This window comes from Corapipo altera, unplaced genomic scaffold, assembly GCF_003945725.1.
Source record: "Corapipo altera isolate COAL_440 unplaced genomic scaffold, ASM394572v1 61411, whole genome shotgun sequence".
Taxonomy (NCBI): domain Eukaryota; kingdom Metazoa; phylum Chordata; class Aves; order Passeriformes; family Pipridae; genus Corapipo; species Corapipo altera.
The window spans coordinates 6,093,910-6,109,205 of NW_020884875.1; the positions used below are offsets into that span (position 1 = coordinate 6,093,910).

General features: G+C 41.3%; 1 protein-coding gene across 1 annotated transcript in view; it reads left to right on the forward strand.

Annotated features, from left to right (window-relative positions):
- Nucleotides 1–751: 751 nt before the first annotated feature.
- MAP3K1 (mitogen-activated protein kinase kinase kinase 1) overlaps nt 752–15,296 on the forward strand; it is a 57,158-nt gene continuing 42,613 nt past the window's right edge. Inside the window, exon 1 of the mRNA XM_027634955.1 lies at nt 752–1,254. Within this exon, the coding sequence (XP_027490756.1) occupies nt 773–1,254 (482 nt within the window). The 5' untranslated portion in view covers nt 752–772. The remainder of the gene's footprint in view (nt 1,255–15,296) is intronic.

Here is a 15,296-nt window from a genome sequence, read left to right on the forward strand (position 1 = left end):
TCCGGCGAGACATTAACGCTTCTCCAGCCTTACAGACGTGGAGCAGGACCTGAGCTTAGGGGAAGCGGCGCTTGTCAACTGAGGGTAGCCCAGAGAGGGACGCGCGAAGGCTGCGGGCAAGGATGTGCACTTAATTTCGTACTAACTCCAGAGAGAGACGAGCAGGTGAATGGAGGCACATTCCAGCGGCAACTCCCCGGCTTCCCGGGAAGTTCTGGGTGTGCTAGGGAGAGGAGGCACACGGGAGGGGGAAGGGGTGGGAGGTACGAGCTGGAGCGCAGTCCGAGTTCCGGGAAAGGCTTCCCCTCCACTCTCACGGCGGACAGACGGACGGGCGGACAGATAGCCCCCGCCCCGGGACCGCTGTCCCACACGTGGGAAGGGCCGCATGAGGGCGGGGACGCGCTCCCCGCTCGCCGCCTCCACCGGGTCCCGGGCTCGGCCCGCCCGGCCGCCCACGGACTGACTGACGGACAGATGGACAGACAACGCGCTCTGGCCCCGGTCCAGGACCTGCGCAGCGGCGACGAGCCCGCTCCCTCACCGCGCTCCCTCCCCCCCTCCTTCTCGCGCCGACACCTGCGCGGGGGCGGGCGGGGCGCGGCCCCTCGTACCTTCGCGCGGCCGCCCCGCCCCCGCCGCCGCCGCCGCCAATAGGCTGCCGCCGCCCGCCCCCGCCCTACGCCGTTTCCGCAGGCAGCGCCCTTTGCGCAGCGCGCGGAGCGGCTGCTGCCCCCGGTGCTTGGGAGCCCGATGTGACCTGCCAGAGAAAATGGCGGCGACGGCGGGGGATCGCGCCTCGTCATCGGGATTATCCTCGGGCGCCGGCGCGGAGGCGGCCGCCGCCGCCGCCACCTGCGGGAGCCTGAAGGGTGGCGCGGTGGCGGGGAGCGTCGCCGGGAGCGGCGGGGGGCTCATGCGGGAGGCGGGCGGCGGCGGCTGCCAGGAACAGCGCTCTGACTGGAGACGGAAGCAGCTGCGTAAAGTGCGGAGCGTGGAGCTGGACCGGCTGCCGGAGGCGCCCCTCTTCCTCGCCGCCGCCCTGGCTGCCTCCTCCTCTTCCTCCTCCTCCTCGCCGGAGCCCCCCGAGACGCTGCTGCTCCACTACCTGCCCGGGCCGTCGCGCTCCAGCCCCGCCAGCCCGGCTGCCTCCCCCAGCCGCTGCGCCGAGCTCCTGGAGCCGCTGCCGGCGGGGAGCTCGGCGGGGACGGACCCCGCCGCCGAGCGGAGGATGGAGCCGTCCCCCGCCGCGAGGTGAGGGGCGCCGGGGGCTGGAGGGGCGGGCAACGCTCGGCCCCGGGCGGCGGCGGGTGACAGCGGCGGGGCCCTTTCCTGCGGGCAGAGCTCGGGGGGAGGCTCCAGCGCTCCTTTCCCCGCCGGGTGCACGGCCGCGCCTGGCCCCGGGCCGGTGGCGGATGCGGGGGCGGTGGGAGCTGCCGCGGAGCGCAGCGCTGGGGCGCGGCGGACAGAGCTCGCCCGCCTTCTCCGGGGCACCTGGTGCGGGGATGCAGGAGGGTGAGTGGCCGGGCCAGACTGCCCCGCTGGGCGCCTGCAGCTGTCAGCGGTGCGGCGGGAGCGGGGCCGCGGGGGACGGCCCGGGTGCGGGGTTGCGCTTGTGTTTGACTTCTGCCGGAGTCCCGAAAGGCTTTGAAGTGCGGGCTCGGGCGGCGGCGGGGCCGGGGCCGGATATATCAGCGGCCACTGGGACGCGGTGCCTGCCCGCAGCTCCGCGGGGCCGGGCCGGGCGCGCTGGGGGTCGGGCGACGGCTGTTTCCCTGCCCCGGGTGCTCCCCGGCTGCTGTCGGCACTGCCCGAACAGTTTGCTGCAAAACTGAGTAATCTACTCTATTTATTTTTTTTTTTTCCCCGCGAAGGACTTCTCCGAAGTCACATTCTAATTTGCAGCATCGCGATAGTGCGGGACTGATTTCTTTTAGCTCTTGGTCAGGAGAGGAAAGGCTTTAAAACATAGATGACCTCCTGGTTTTCCAAGAGAAAGTAATTTTGTCGTGGTTTAGTCTAGGTGATAAATTTCAGTGGTTTCGTTCAGTGCCCTGGTGTTCGAAGCCCGTATTTGCCTTCTGCGTGTACTAATTGATAAGTTCCATTTTCTTGAGAACTGCCTGTATTACACCTATTTGACAAGCGTGCAAGTGTTCAGGATGAAATTGAGCTCATGTCCGCAGTGAAGCAGTTGAAGTACTTCAGAGCGTGTTTCAGCTTTACCGTGTACTTGCAGGGTCTGATTGGTGTGTGTGTGGGAAGGCACTGCAGTATGACTGTGTAAATTTGATGTGAAGCTGACAATTTCACATGGATTTCTTGTAAGATTTTTTATGATGTGGACTCTGTAGTTTAGGTCCAGGGACCTATTTTAATGATGCCTTACAGTTTGGCTAATCATTTAAACCTCTTGAGAAACAAATATAGTTCCCGTTTGGGATTTGTGTGTTCTTTTCGGTTATGTCTTAGGTAAACCTCAAGGATATTTTAAAAATGTTGACTTAACTTGGGACTGTAGTAATAGGAGCTGTTTTCTGGACCAATGTCCTGTTTGTATGTATTCTCAGCCATTCACATGGATTTTGGCCTGTTTCTAGGGCAAGGTAAAAATGCTTGGTATGGTGTGGTTGTGCAGATAAGAAATGGCTCTGTACTTACAGAAGGATTAGCAGGAAATCATAAATGTTTTGAGGAAGGGAAATAATGTATGAATTTTAGTGAGTGCCTTGCCTTTTTATAACTCTTGGCACCATCTTTGTCTCTATCAAGTAATGAAATTATAATGTACTGTGTCTTGTAATACAATTTTATCCAGTTGCATGGCTTTCAAGGAAAATAAAGAATCAGTATCGGAACATGTTTAAAACAATTGAGTCTCATGGTGATATCAAGTGGGAGTTAGGCTTGACATTGAGAAAGGCCAATATATGTTGCATCGGTCCTGAGACACTGCATCTATCCTCAATAGTCCCACAGCAGCAATGACAGAGCAGCTGTGGAATTTTTTTCCTTTTCACATGAACAGTTTTGCTTACTCTTAAGTACCTGTGTTTTGTCAAATCAGTGTATTGCATGTGTGTACAAGTTAGAACACTCTTAAATACTCTCTGATATTTGACTAGGAATGTTAACAAATCTTAGAAAATACTAAATGCCAAGTGATTCTCTCTTTAGTATTTTAGTGAGAAGGTCTACTTTGAATTTATTTTAAGTGCAATTGAAAATACATGGCAACTTTAATAATGATTGTCCTTTGGAAATATTCTATAAATGCTCATGTAGAGTCAGTAATTCTGTATGCTGTGTTACTAATAAATGGATGTTAGGGTATTACTTTGTCAAACTGTATCAAGAATTTAAAGCATCTTTCTTCCTTCATTTTAGTATTAATTGATTTGTTTTAACTGAAAGAGGCTAATATATATGTAACAGTGTATTACATATTAAAGTTGTGTGTGCAGCAGTTGTCCAAATGTTTATTAAGAGGCAAAACTGAAAGGCATAATCTAAATAATATATTATGTGGAGGTTTTATATTCTATTTTTAAATACAGGTAGTTGTAGTTGCCTAGTTAGAAGATACTGTGATTGCTCCAAAGTCCCCGTGTCAGTCTCTTTGGTATTAGTTACTTTCCTTTTAAGTAGAGTTTCTGTGTATGGTGGAAGACCTGCATGAGCTTCAAAATGAAACTGAGTAGGGAAATTGACTGCTGTTTAAGTTATAGATGTAAATATTACTTTTTTTTCTTAAATCTCTCAAGTATTCTGCTTGTGAGGAAGTAGAGTGAATATTTTCACTGATCTTTTTATATCACTGTAAGAGGAGGGGGGAGTTGTTTTACTAGGACTTGCAGCTTCAGCATAAAGCATTTCAGATCTCTTCTCCTGTATAGCTTCTGTACTGACAATATAATTTTCCTTATAAAAGGATCCAAATAGTGAGGTCAATGATAGCTTCAGTCTGATTTCTTGTAGCTTGAGGGAAATCCATGAACGCAAAATGCACCTCCTTCTCTGAGACCTTAACAATGCTTTTAAAACATTCAAACCCCTTTGGTGGTGTTTGTGTCTGAAGTTGGTGTAGGTGACTTATTGCATCCCCAAGTACAGGATTAATTTATAATGCCATAAAAATGAAAAGCAAGAAATATGACATTCATGTCCTCTGCATGCAGTAACCACATCCTATGTGACTTGTGTAAAAATTGTTTGAAAATGTATGTGTTAGTTCAGCTGCAAGATAACCTTTGTAGATATTATTAATACAGTTCTTCTGCAGTTGCTTTTTGACACCTGCTAGAGACACCAAAGACACACTTCAAAACTGACGTTTTGTCTATATGTACAAATGTATTAGTAAAAACTCATCACTTTCAGCTCTGCTCATCAATTTGTAACACCTTTGATGACTTTCAAGGAAGGACATGAATGCTTTTAACAGACCACTGAGAGTTGAAGTCGGAACAGAGAGAGAGCATGTAGAGTGAAAGCACAGTGTGGCCAAGGTTCAACTTGCCTTTTTTTTTTTTTTCGTGTTACTGAAATGATAACTTTCTCTGCTTATGTTGTCAAAATATAGCTCAGGTTAAAAAAATATAGCTTATTTTTTATCCTGGCTATTCTTAGCCAAGGTAAAATATGATTTTGTATTTTATCCAAGTCTCTATAGCTGGATATTTGTAACTGTTTAAATAAACCACCAAATTTTCTGCTTCCAGTTTGAACTGGATACTACTGGGAAAGAAGATTCACTTTCTACCTCTTCTATGCTCTGTGGCTTGAGAGCACCTTTAGAAGAGGGTCACCCTCTACCATGTCTGATTTTTATCGCTCTTAGTTATTGCAAGTGGTAGGGTTCTGCTTAAATGGTCTGATCTGGTATGGCAGTTTCTTTGTTCCTGTGCAAAGTAAATAGATTGTAACTAACTAATCTGGAGCTTTCTGTCTCATTGGATTTAGTGATACTAAAGGTTCAGTCTCCGCTGTCACTCAGTGGAGTCTAAGTAGTGCTTAATGCAATACCTGCGTGTAGACATGTGCAACTGTACCTTACCCAAAGGTCAAACATATAGAGCATAAGATGTGAAGATCACTTTTTCCTTCTGTACGGTGGATTTGAACTTCACAAGATCTTTTAGTGTACTGAGATGTTTGTTGTCATTTGAAGTTGTAGTAAAGGTACTGGTGCAGCTGTGCACAGATTTATGCTGCTGCAGGAGAGTGTGAGGCAGGAGTGGAAACAAGCGTCTGGGGGTGGAGTGACTGTGTGAATGCTGCTTCCAGTATTGGTGAAACTTGGCTTGAGCTTGTTTAAAACATAAATTGTATGTTGCCATGTAGCTGTTCTTTAAACAAACTTGTAAAGCTAGTTTTCAGCAGCAGTGGTGATAAGAGGACGGATCTGGTTTGAGTTCTGGGTTTCTAATGCTAATCTCAGTGTTCTCAGAGGATTCTCTGCAGAAATCCAAGGGTTGTCTTAATTTACTTTTATCTGCTGTGCTCTCTCTTAAAAGTCTAGAATTACAGTTCATTCTTTTGCTTGAGGCAAAGTGGACAGAAAGCCTTTAAAAGGGCTTCATTACTTGTCTCTATCTGACTAGGAGAATGTGGTTAAGTGGAAAGTTGCTTTCTGTTACTTCCCTCCCTTTTTATCTTTACCTAGAGGCTGAGTGTATTGCTGCAGCGTGCTTCCTCTTTCCTGTCTCACCACACTGTAGAAATGGAAAATCCTGGTTGGTGGTGAATAGTCCTGATTATTTTTTTCCTGTATGTTTGGAGTTTTGGGGGTTTTTTGGTGTTTTGTTTTTTGCTTCTTTTTTTCTGTTAAACTATAGGTTATGCTTTGTTGTTTGGTTGGGGGTTTTTTGTTTGTTTTTTTTTGTTTTGAGGTTTTTGTTTGCTTTGTTTTGTTGGGGTTGTTTGATTGTTTTTGTCGGGGTGCTTTTGGAAGATCAGTTTTGTTGGATCTTGGCTGAAAAATGTCCAGAAAAAAACAGCAGCTCTAGGTACTTGCTACTAAAGAGTAATTTGAAGTGGGGAGTTGTTTACCTTCTGTCTGAAAACTGGTGAAGTAATTTTCAAATTGTCTTAATAAAAGCTGATTGACATATCACTCCCTCTGTTTTGCTCATAAATGTCCAATTTTTTTGATGCTGTTCAGCATCTGATGACTAAGGATTTGAAGGTATTTGCAAAAAGTGGCTGTTTTTTCTTTTTCTTTAGACTTAGAGTGTCATTTAGTGTTCCTGTTTCTGAGATTAAACTGGAATTCGAATCAGTTTACTTTTGTTTCACACTGTCTTTATGTATTTCTTTTGTGTCCCTGAAGTGTAAACTATTCAAGTCATTCAAGGAAATATAATACTGTTTATTCTCATCTCTCTTGTACTAGTATCCTAATTTGTAGTGGAATGACTGCTAGTATGCTTATTGTGTCAGAGGACTTCAATTCTTTCCTAGTATTTCCTTTCAATAGACTTCACACTGCTGTTGGTACTGCAGCTCCTTGTAACTTATCCAGGGTCACTGTGGAAGGTGGGAGTAGAGTGCTGGAAAATGAGTTGTCTGCTTGACCTCACTGACATCTGACCACATCTGACATCATGTTTTCTGAGCTCTTTTCCATCCTCTTCTTGAGCCTTCAGTCATCCTGCTTTTGAGCAAATTGAAATGAGTTTCTTGCTCAGCTGTCAACAGTGCTTTTGGGAGCTGGTAGTTCACCCTCAAAGGTCTGCACATACATTTCATTTCAGTTGTTATTTCTCTGAAATACCCTCTTACAGCCTGAAGATTTTTTTTATGTCCTGTATGACCATCGTGCTTGTATCACCAGGATTGCTCCTTTCAGATGCTGAAAGAGCTTGGTGTAAATATTTGAAATGCTGAAGGAAAAAAAACCCTAATTTGTCTTAACAACAAACTGAGAAACAGTTTGGGTTTTCTTATACAAATTGTTTCTGTTACTTCCCATTTGACTCCCAGTAAAATTCCTGCAGAATTTTTCTTTAGTAATTCCTTGTATTCTTTAAAAGGGAAACTTCGAAGCTCTGTGGGTGATAAGGTCTCCCCATTGCCTTCAGGTAATATTTAAGTGTTTTGCATCTGGAGATGTATACAAAAATGCAAATACCTGTCAGAGGTGTGGTGAAACTTGCAGTGATATCCAGTTTGCAGTTCATGTTCAGTTTATTGAGTTTGTCAGATTACAACACTCTAGGAAGCAAATGTTTGTTTACTGCTGAGGAGCTAGCAAGGAGAACTAATAGGAAATGTGCCAACCTGTCTAACATGTAGACAGAGTTCCATAGGCGCTTCATCAATTGTCACTAAGACAATACTCTGATTGCTTTGAATTATGAAGTACTTTAATTTCTGGTTGCTGAATATATACTTTGAAAAATTTTGCTTAGTCAGGGACAGTTTCTCAGTTTCTCAATGTTTCACCTTTTTTTTTTTTTTTTTTTTTTTTTAAACTTCCATGGTTTTAGACTGTGAGGTTGCCAGGTCTGATTCCAGTATTCCTTTCAGTATTTTTCTCTTGTTTGAAGTTTTACCACCGGATATGTAATCAGTGTCTTAAATATGCCCAGCAGTAAATATCTGGAACATTTATTATTTCACTAAAGTGAATGCCTGGATAGGAGCCTAGGCTAAGATTAAAGACTTGTTTGCTTAATGTAAGAAAATATTGCGGTTGTGATTAGCATGGAAGCCTTGCTAAGACAGTGTTAATGTGACAGTGGGAAGCTCGTTGGAGTTTCTCTTAAAACTATATTAATATGCATAAGTTTATTTTTAAAAAGTTAATTCAATAATGGCTGCATGTAGGTCCAGAATATGAGCTCTTCTGTAAATATAGAATAGAGATTAATTTATTGGGGGTTTTTAACTGTAAATTCTGTGTTGATTTGTGACAAATAGCTTATTACAGTAAGTCTCCTGATCTCTGCAGGCAAATTGGATGCCCTGGCCTGTAGAAAGTGCCAGGGCTCTGGAGTTTCTATTAGGTTTTTGATGGTGGGTGTGAAAACTATTTCTCTAAAACCCAGCAAATGCAGCCAGGCTCTTCGCTGTCTGCCTTGCAGGGATGGCTTGCAGTTTCTGGCAAGGTCACAGTAACCAGGATAATTAGCTTTCTCTTTAAACCTTCAAGGTTAGGGCAGGGATCCTCGTGCACTGGTACATTCTGCTCCACTCAGCTTTGTTCACGCCTTCTTCAAACATATTACTAAAATTAACTGGGAGTTGCAGTTTGTTCCCTGGACAAGAATTTACTTGGAGTTGCAACTGCATGTTTCTCATCCTTCCCAGAGGCTCTTGAGGGGAAGAGCAGGGGCATGTGGTGAAGAGGTCTTAAAGATGTGCAGATTGTTCTCTGTATTTGCTTTAAGCCAGTATTACAGGAAGAGGGGGGAGAAGAAGCTCCCATCCCACCTCCCCCTTGCAAGCCTTGTGGACAAGAAGGCATGAAATGAAACTCCTTAAGCCATGCAGAGCTCTGGCAGAGAACAATGCAGGTCTTCTTCAGGGTTGTCATTTTAGAAATGCATTGTACCAAACTGATACAGAGAAGATTTAATGACTTACTGTTTGGTTTCTCTCACTATGAAGATTGACGTGCAGACTGACACTGAGTGCCTTTTTTGTGGGAAGAAGGCACATAATAATAAATATTTTGGATTAAACTGTCTTCCATCTCTTCAAAATTGTAAGATACTTTCATGTAAGGATGTGTTCAGTATTGTAAACCAACATACACTGACCTGGTCAGTAAGCTGAATGAGGTGATACTCATTGGCAGAGACTTGGGTGATTTCTGCCTGACCATTGCATTGGGTTTATGCTGCAGGCCAGCTTCCTCTGTTCAAAATGGTTCTTGTTGTCACTTATTTCTGCTGTATTGCTGGTAGTGAAGGATTCAGTTCTGAAAAAGAACTTTTCCTTGTGTAGATACTTCAAAGCTAGGTGAGTCCAAGTTGACTCTCTTGGAAATGGAGAACATTAGGAAAAGGGTTAGAAAGCACTAGAATAGTAATATAAACAAATGTGAAGTGTTTTTTTGTACTTTGGATTCCTTGTCATTTTAGGCAAAAAGAGTTTCTCAGTCTGAGCTTTTTCTTCCTTCACAAAAGGAGAGAAGTTGGGGTTTGTGGACTGACTCTTAAGCTCTCCTACAAATCCTGTTTCCTTTCTATAGCTGGACTTCCCTTTTTGATGGGAAATAAAACATTGTTGATAGAGTTGGAGCTGAAAGCTGCCCTCTGACATGTCTGTGAGAAAGGGCTTGATGACATCTCATTCAAATGTTTACCAAATACATCAGTGTCAGTAACCTTCTTTGACTGTTGCTCTTTGGGATCCTCTGTGGAATAACAGTTTACTAATAATGTTGCAGATCTTTGTGAAAACTGGTATTTCTCAGAAAGGTAGTGTCTTTAACCAAGTCTTTCCCTTATTTCTGTAATTCATGATTGGAAACTAATGAAAGTTTACTGTTCATCTTTCTAAACTCATGTGAAGTACAATTGTACCTTATCTTGAAATTATTTTCTTTATATTGAATATTTTGAAGTATAGATTTGCTCTTTATAAAGTTAAGTGTACATATGGTAAGAACCGTGCTACTGTGTTGTCACGTTTGTCTTTTAAGCATGAGGTTAAGTTCCAGCATGTTCAGGTACAATGGTAAACCATCTTGTCCTGGTAAATACGCTGAAGTATTTAATTCCTCTTAGTATCTCAGCAGAAAATTAGTATGCTCTACTGTTTGCTTGTTCTGACCTGCTCTGAGCTGTATGTTTGTGGCAATTTTTTACAGTCCTGCTACTCGTGAGAGTGCCCAGCAAAGCCAAGTGGAAAAGGACAATTGCTGTGGCATTTTGAAATCAGCTGTGTATGAATTGCATTCCTTTATTTTAAAATTGACTGCAAATGAGAATACAGGTCCAGTGCCAGGGAAAGCCACTTGTAGACCCTGAGAATCAAGACTGCAGGGGAGAGCACAGCCAGAACTTTTAGACTTTTGGCTTCCTTTCAGCCCACAGGATGGACTGCTGAGGAGCTAGCAAGGAGAACTAGTAGGAAATCTACCAGCCTGTCTAATGTGTAGACAAAGTTCCGTAGGAGCTTCATCAAAATAGATCTTTCACTTTTTCTTAGTTGATAAATAATTTTTTGAAAGTATTTCTTTCCAGGAAGCAGCTTGGCTGTATGCGTTAGTATTTCCATTGTATTTAAAGTACTTGCATGGGCATAAGTAGTTGAGACCTAAATAGCTGTAAATAGCTGGGACTTAACAAAATGCAGGTTTTAATCTTGTGAGTGAGCCTCTAGTAAAATCCTTATGCAATGGTGGAGCCTTATAGGCTTTATTGACACTCTTTTTGAATAAGTGTTCACTTCTTGTGTGTCTATCCTATTTGTGGTATTGGTGCCTCAGCCTGGTATAAAGCAAGGTTTATCACTAAATAGGTGAAACTATTCTGGGTTTTGTTCAAAACATAAATCCTAATTCAGAGGAAAATCAGGACCCAAATTACCACTATGTCCATGTTGGAGCAAATATGAGTCTGTTGGAGTTCTGAGGTTTCTCGGCTCATCAGCTCTGTGAAGCACCTGGCAGCAGGATGGAGCTAGCATAAAACCTGTTATACTCACAGTTACTAGGTAAGTTCTGTGGATCTTGTGGCCCATATGTGGCTACATAAAACTTTTTACGTGAGTTGTAAAGTTAGTAAGCTGGACTGTGTCTGATGCTTCAGGCAGCAGGCACCTCTAGAACTTGGGGAAAAAGAAGGGTGCAAGAACTGGTAGTGTAGTGTGTGCTACAAACTACCAGACCTGCTGGCTCTAATAAAATGTTTGCATAGAAATGGGTGTTTCAATTTATGTTGTTTTAGCACACTGAAGTTGCTTCTGCCTAGGCCATGCTGACAGTGTTTTGGTGCATACTAATTTGTTAAATGTCTAAAAATGGTGAGTTTCTGTCATGATTAAAACCCTGATTCAGAGGATATAATAGTGAAAGTAGTCAAAAGTAAGAGTATTGTTGGTTCTTTAATATATCTATGACCTTTAACTATAAATAGCTGTACTTAAGCATCCATAAGATTTTGGAAAAATACTCAGTTTGCTTCATCTACCTTATTGGGAAATAATTCAGCTCTGTTCCATTAATGTTTGTAAGGGGAAAGACTAGTGAATAAATTTACCTTCTCTGGTTACCATTGGTACAAAATGTACATTGTTTGTCTGATTGTAGAGCCAAAAGTGCTACACATCTCTCTGATTTGCACAACTAATAAGTAGGTAAACTGGATGGGAACAAAGCATAAACCAAACGGAGGATTAATTTATGCAGTTGCAGCATTTTCAGACGTGTGAAATGTTATCTCTGTGAAGGAGCTCAACTGGTTATACTGGTTAGTACCAGCTGTGTTTTGTCTCCCCTCTGTGGGAGCTGATACCCTAATGTCAGGCTCTTGTTTTCCATTAAGTATTGTCAGTTAATCTCTGGGTGAGAAGACAGCATTGCCTTCAGATTTCAGGATACTTTCTTAGTGCAGGAAACATGATGACAAGTAAATTTATGATTTGGTGGAGGTACAAAACAGGCATATAGATCTTGCCATAAAGACATTTTTTAAACTACTGGTTCTTGCTAGTAACCACAAATAATTAGTGCATAAGCTTAAATGCAGTCAAAGTTTTTATTGTAGTTATTGTTGGGCAAGATTTCAACATTTTTCGGTAACAGGCTATCCAATCTTTCCTTGAATTTCTTTATAGCCATTTTTGAAAAATAAAAAAAGTGAAAAAATTATAATAATTAAAACCCCCAAACATATGTAGAAGTTGCTCTTTTTCCCATGTAAATTCGTTTTAGAGAACCAACATCTCACTTTCTCTCCTGAAAGCCCACTGTGTGCTTCAATGCATTTCTGAGTCTTATTGTGACAAGGTCTGCATTTTGATACTAAAAGGAAATAGGAAATGAGACAATATGGGTCTAGCACTGTTACTCCCTTTCCATGTTCAAATAAATGGCATTTTTTTATAACTGGGAGGAGATAAAGCTTGGCTCTCACAAGGGAAGTGGTTACTGTAGCTGTTTTTTTACATGGTGACTTTTGATACTTCTATTGCATTATTCTATAGTTATTTGCAGTTGCTAAAATAATCATTACAGGATTTAAAATGCTTAACCCTTTCTGTTTTACTGCATTTACTGGTCCTTCAGTACTTGTGCATGGGCAACCAGGGAGTAAGAATTGAGAACTGTGCTATTCTGTATTCATACAGTATCTTGTTTCTAACTTTGTGTAGATGCATGACTGGCTGGCTAATGCTTAACCCAGACATATTAAGCAAGTAGATAGGAAGGCTGTCTTCTGAAAGTTTTCACCTTCCATGTTGACAGTGTTCAGAGCTCTAGTTGTCTGTTGTCTGAGTGTTCTTGAAGAATTTGTTGTTACAAACATGACTGAATCTGACTGTTCAAATGCGTTTTGGTTTTCTAGATTAGGATTATGTGACAGTATGTTCTTCACTGGTCCTGGGCTGAAAACTACACTTTAAAGGCATGTCTTCCTTTTGATATCTGCATGGTCTTGGGGCTCTGTCACCCTTTGCCTGTCACAGTTTGCCTGACACTTTAATGTAGCAATTAATTCAATGGTGACATCAGTTTTTAGTTTCTAGTTCACAGCCAGGTCACTCCAGTACCTAGTATAAGATTAACTTATTGAGAAAAGTATTTCCATAAACAGTCCATTAGTAAGTCACAAGGTTATGATTTGTTTCCCATGCAGACTTTCCCCCAACTCTAGTTTCACCAGTGTGTCCTGGAAACTAGTTTTTATTTCTTGGCTTTAATGTAAGTACTGTGGTTTCATAGTAATTTGCACACCTTTTTAAAGAAGTGAGCCTCCTTTCCCAGTTACTGTTTCATTTTTGTGAGGCTACTACTATCATACAAGTTCTCATGGTAAGAAGTAAAATGAATCTGACATCTTCAGTGATCAAAATGTTTCCTTAATCTTTGAGTATTTTATTAAAATTGAATATGTTATCCATGTTTTAAAGAAAATGTTTTTTCATTCTCTTTTCTTAGACCTTGTATTCTTTTGGTTGTAAAATGAGCATATTGCAAATGTGTTTCAGTGATGTTGGTTAAACTTGTAAGACTTCTGCTCGTGCTTTGATTTGACATAAGATTCCTTTTGTAATCTCTTAATATGTGGCAATGCCATTAAACTGAAGCACCTTCTAGAATTGCAACAGATGGCGATTTGTTCCCCACTTTTTTTGTTCTTCTAAAGTAAAACTTATATTGAATAGCAAATTAAAGAAAATTAAATTGGATTATGAATTTGTAATAATCAAACAAATTCTGGGATAGAGTTCTTACTCTGTCCTGTAAACAAGTTGTTTTAACTAATGTTGAAAGTTCATTTAGAGGAGTCATAACACAGTGGGGTAATCACAAATGGAACTATAAACTACTACAGCTGCCCTGCTGCTCGAATTGCGTAGTAATCACCTGTCTAGTTTTTTGCTGCTTTATCATTTTGTATGCTGAATCACTGCTGATGAGTTCCTTCGTAGCACCTCAGAGAATCCAGGTTCAGTTGCTGAGACTGCCTTTGGGTGAAAGATATTTCCTCTGTAGCAAAGGGATAATCTACCCTTTCTGAAGTTGGTTCAGTGAAATCTTGGGCTCTTATTTCCCATATTTTTATGATTTTCATCACTGCTTCAAGTTACAGTCCTAGTTTGTGGTTTGTGTTTCTTATCTTTAGATGTGTTGCTCAAAGAAACAACACTGTGGTTTAGGTTTCTACTGATTTTTATATGGATTCTGATTTTAAATCCTGAAATATACTGTGAAAGTGTGGACAACTCAAAACCTAATGAGATTTCACTTATGATTTTTTCTGCAAAAAACACCCATGAAACTTGGAGGAAAGTTTATAAAGGCAGATGTGACAATTTGATCTTTCCAAATAAGAATTAATGTTCTTGAATATAATTATCTCTCCGTTTTCCTTTCACTTAATTTTGAGTAAGACAGTTATGGCTGCTGGCAAATAAATGAAGTCAGTTTAAAATTTGTAGATTGATCCAATGAACTACAGAGAGTGAGCAACTAAGAATTTTCTTCAGAAGGAATTCAGGAAAAAAAACCCACAACGATAAATGCTCTTCTGAGCTGTGCAATTTAGATTTTTACATTACAAAAATACTTTAACATAATTGTATGTATAGAGAATTACAGAAATCAGTTCTGTATGAGTTGTGCTTCATCAAATCAAAAAAGGATTAAGTGAGCTGGGCCTCACCTAATGTGCCTTAAATACATACTGGTACTTGAATAGGCTCAGAAACCATACTGAAACTTCTAGCTAGCAAATTCTTCCAATTTTTTTTTTATTTTATTTTTTTTACATCCAGTTGGATTCTCATTCATTTAAGTCGCATTTTTATTGTTAACTTTTTATTTCAAAGTAATTGTCACATCCCTTACTCAATGGTTTGGTTTTGGTGGTGGTTTTTTGGTGGGTTTTTTGTGTTTTGTTTTGGCTTTTTTTAAATATTGGAGTTTTAAAACATTATTGTCATGTTGCTGCTTTCTGGATTGTTGTGCTTCTGTCTAAATGTTCTTACAGAAAAGAAATCTCACTCTTGTTAGTCAATTTTCTTTTAAAATTCAGCTAATAGTTCTGAATTTCTCTTGTTGGTATTTGATTTATGTGTTTTCTGGAGAATGCATCTTCTGTTCTTTTTCCTTTACTGTGCTCTCTTTGACTAGAATTGCTTATGCAGAAAGTGAATGTTGGATTTTAAATACGGGTGAAATAGAGAATTAGTTACTTAATTGTGAAGCCTAAATTTGGTAACAGCTTAGGGAGACTTAGCATTTTTTTAAAAATGAGATTGCTCCTATGGATACTTTCATATTAATTGGAAAGCTTTTTTAAGGTGAAAGCAGGGAGTGGAACAATCCAGAAGAGCAGTCATGGTTAGTCTTCTGCCTTCTTCAGAAATGTAATACCCTCTTTTTTCAAAGCTGACAATGGGGAAAAAAGTAGTAGAAGAGTACGTTTATCAGCCAGTTTGCTCAAAGTGATGTGGTTTAATCTGACTTATTAACGATTGAGTGCACAATGTTAAATGTTATTTGCATTATTATTTTCAAGTTGGAAGTAGTTAAGAATCTCCTGAGTATAATGCTGAAAATTTGCTTTTGTCAAAATATATGTCTTGCTTGAGGTGCTTTTTGTTAAGTGTCTGTG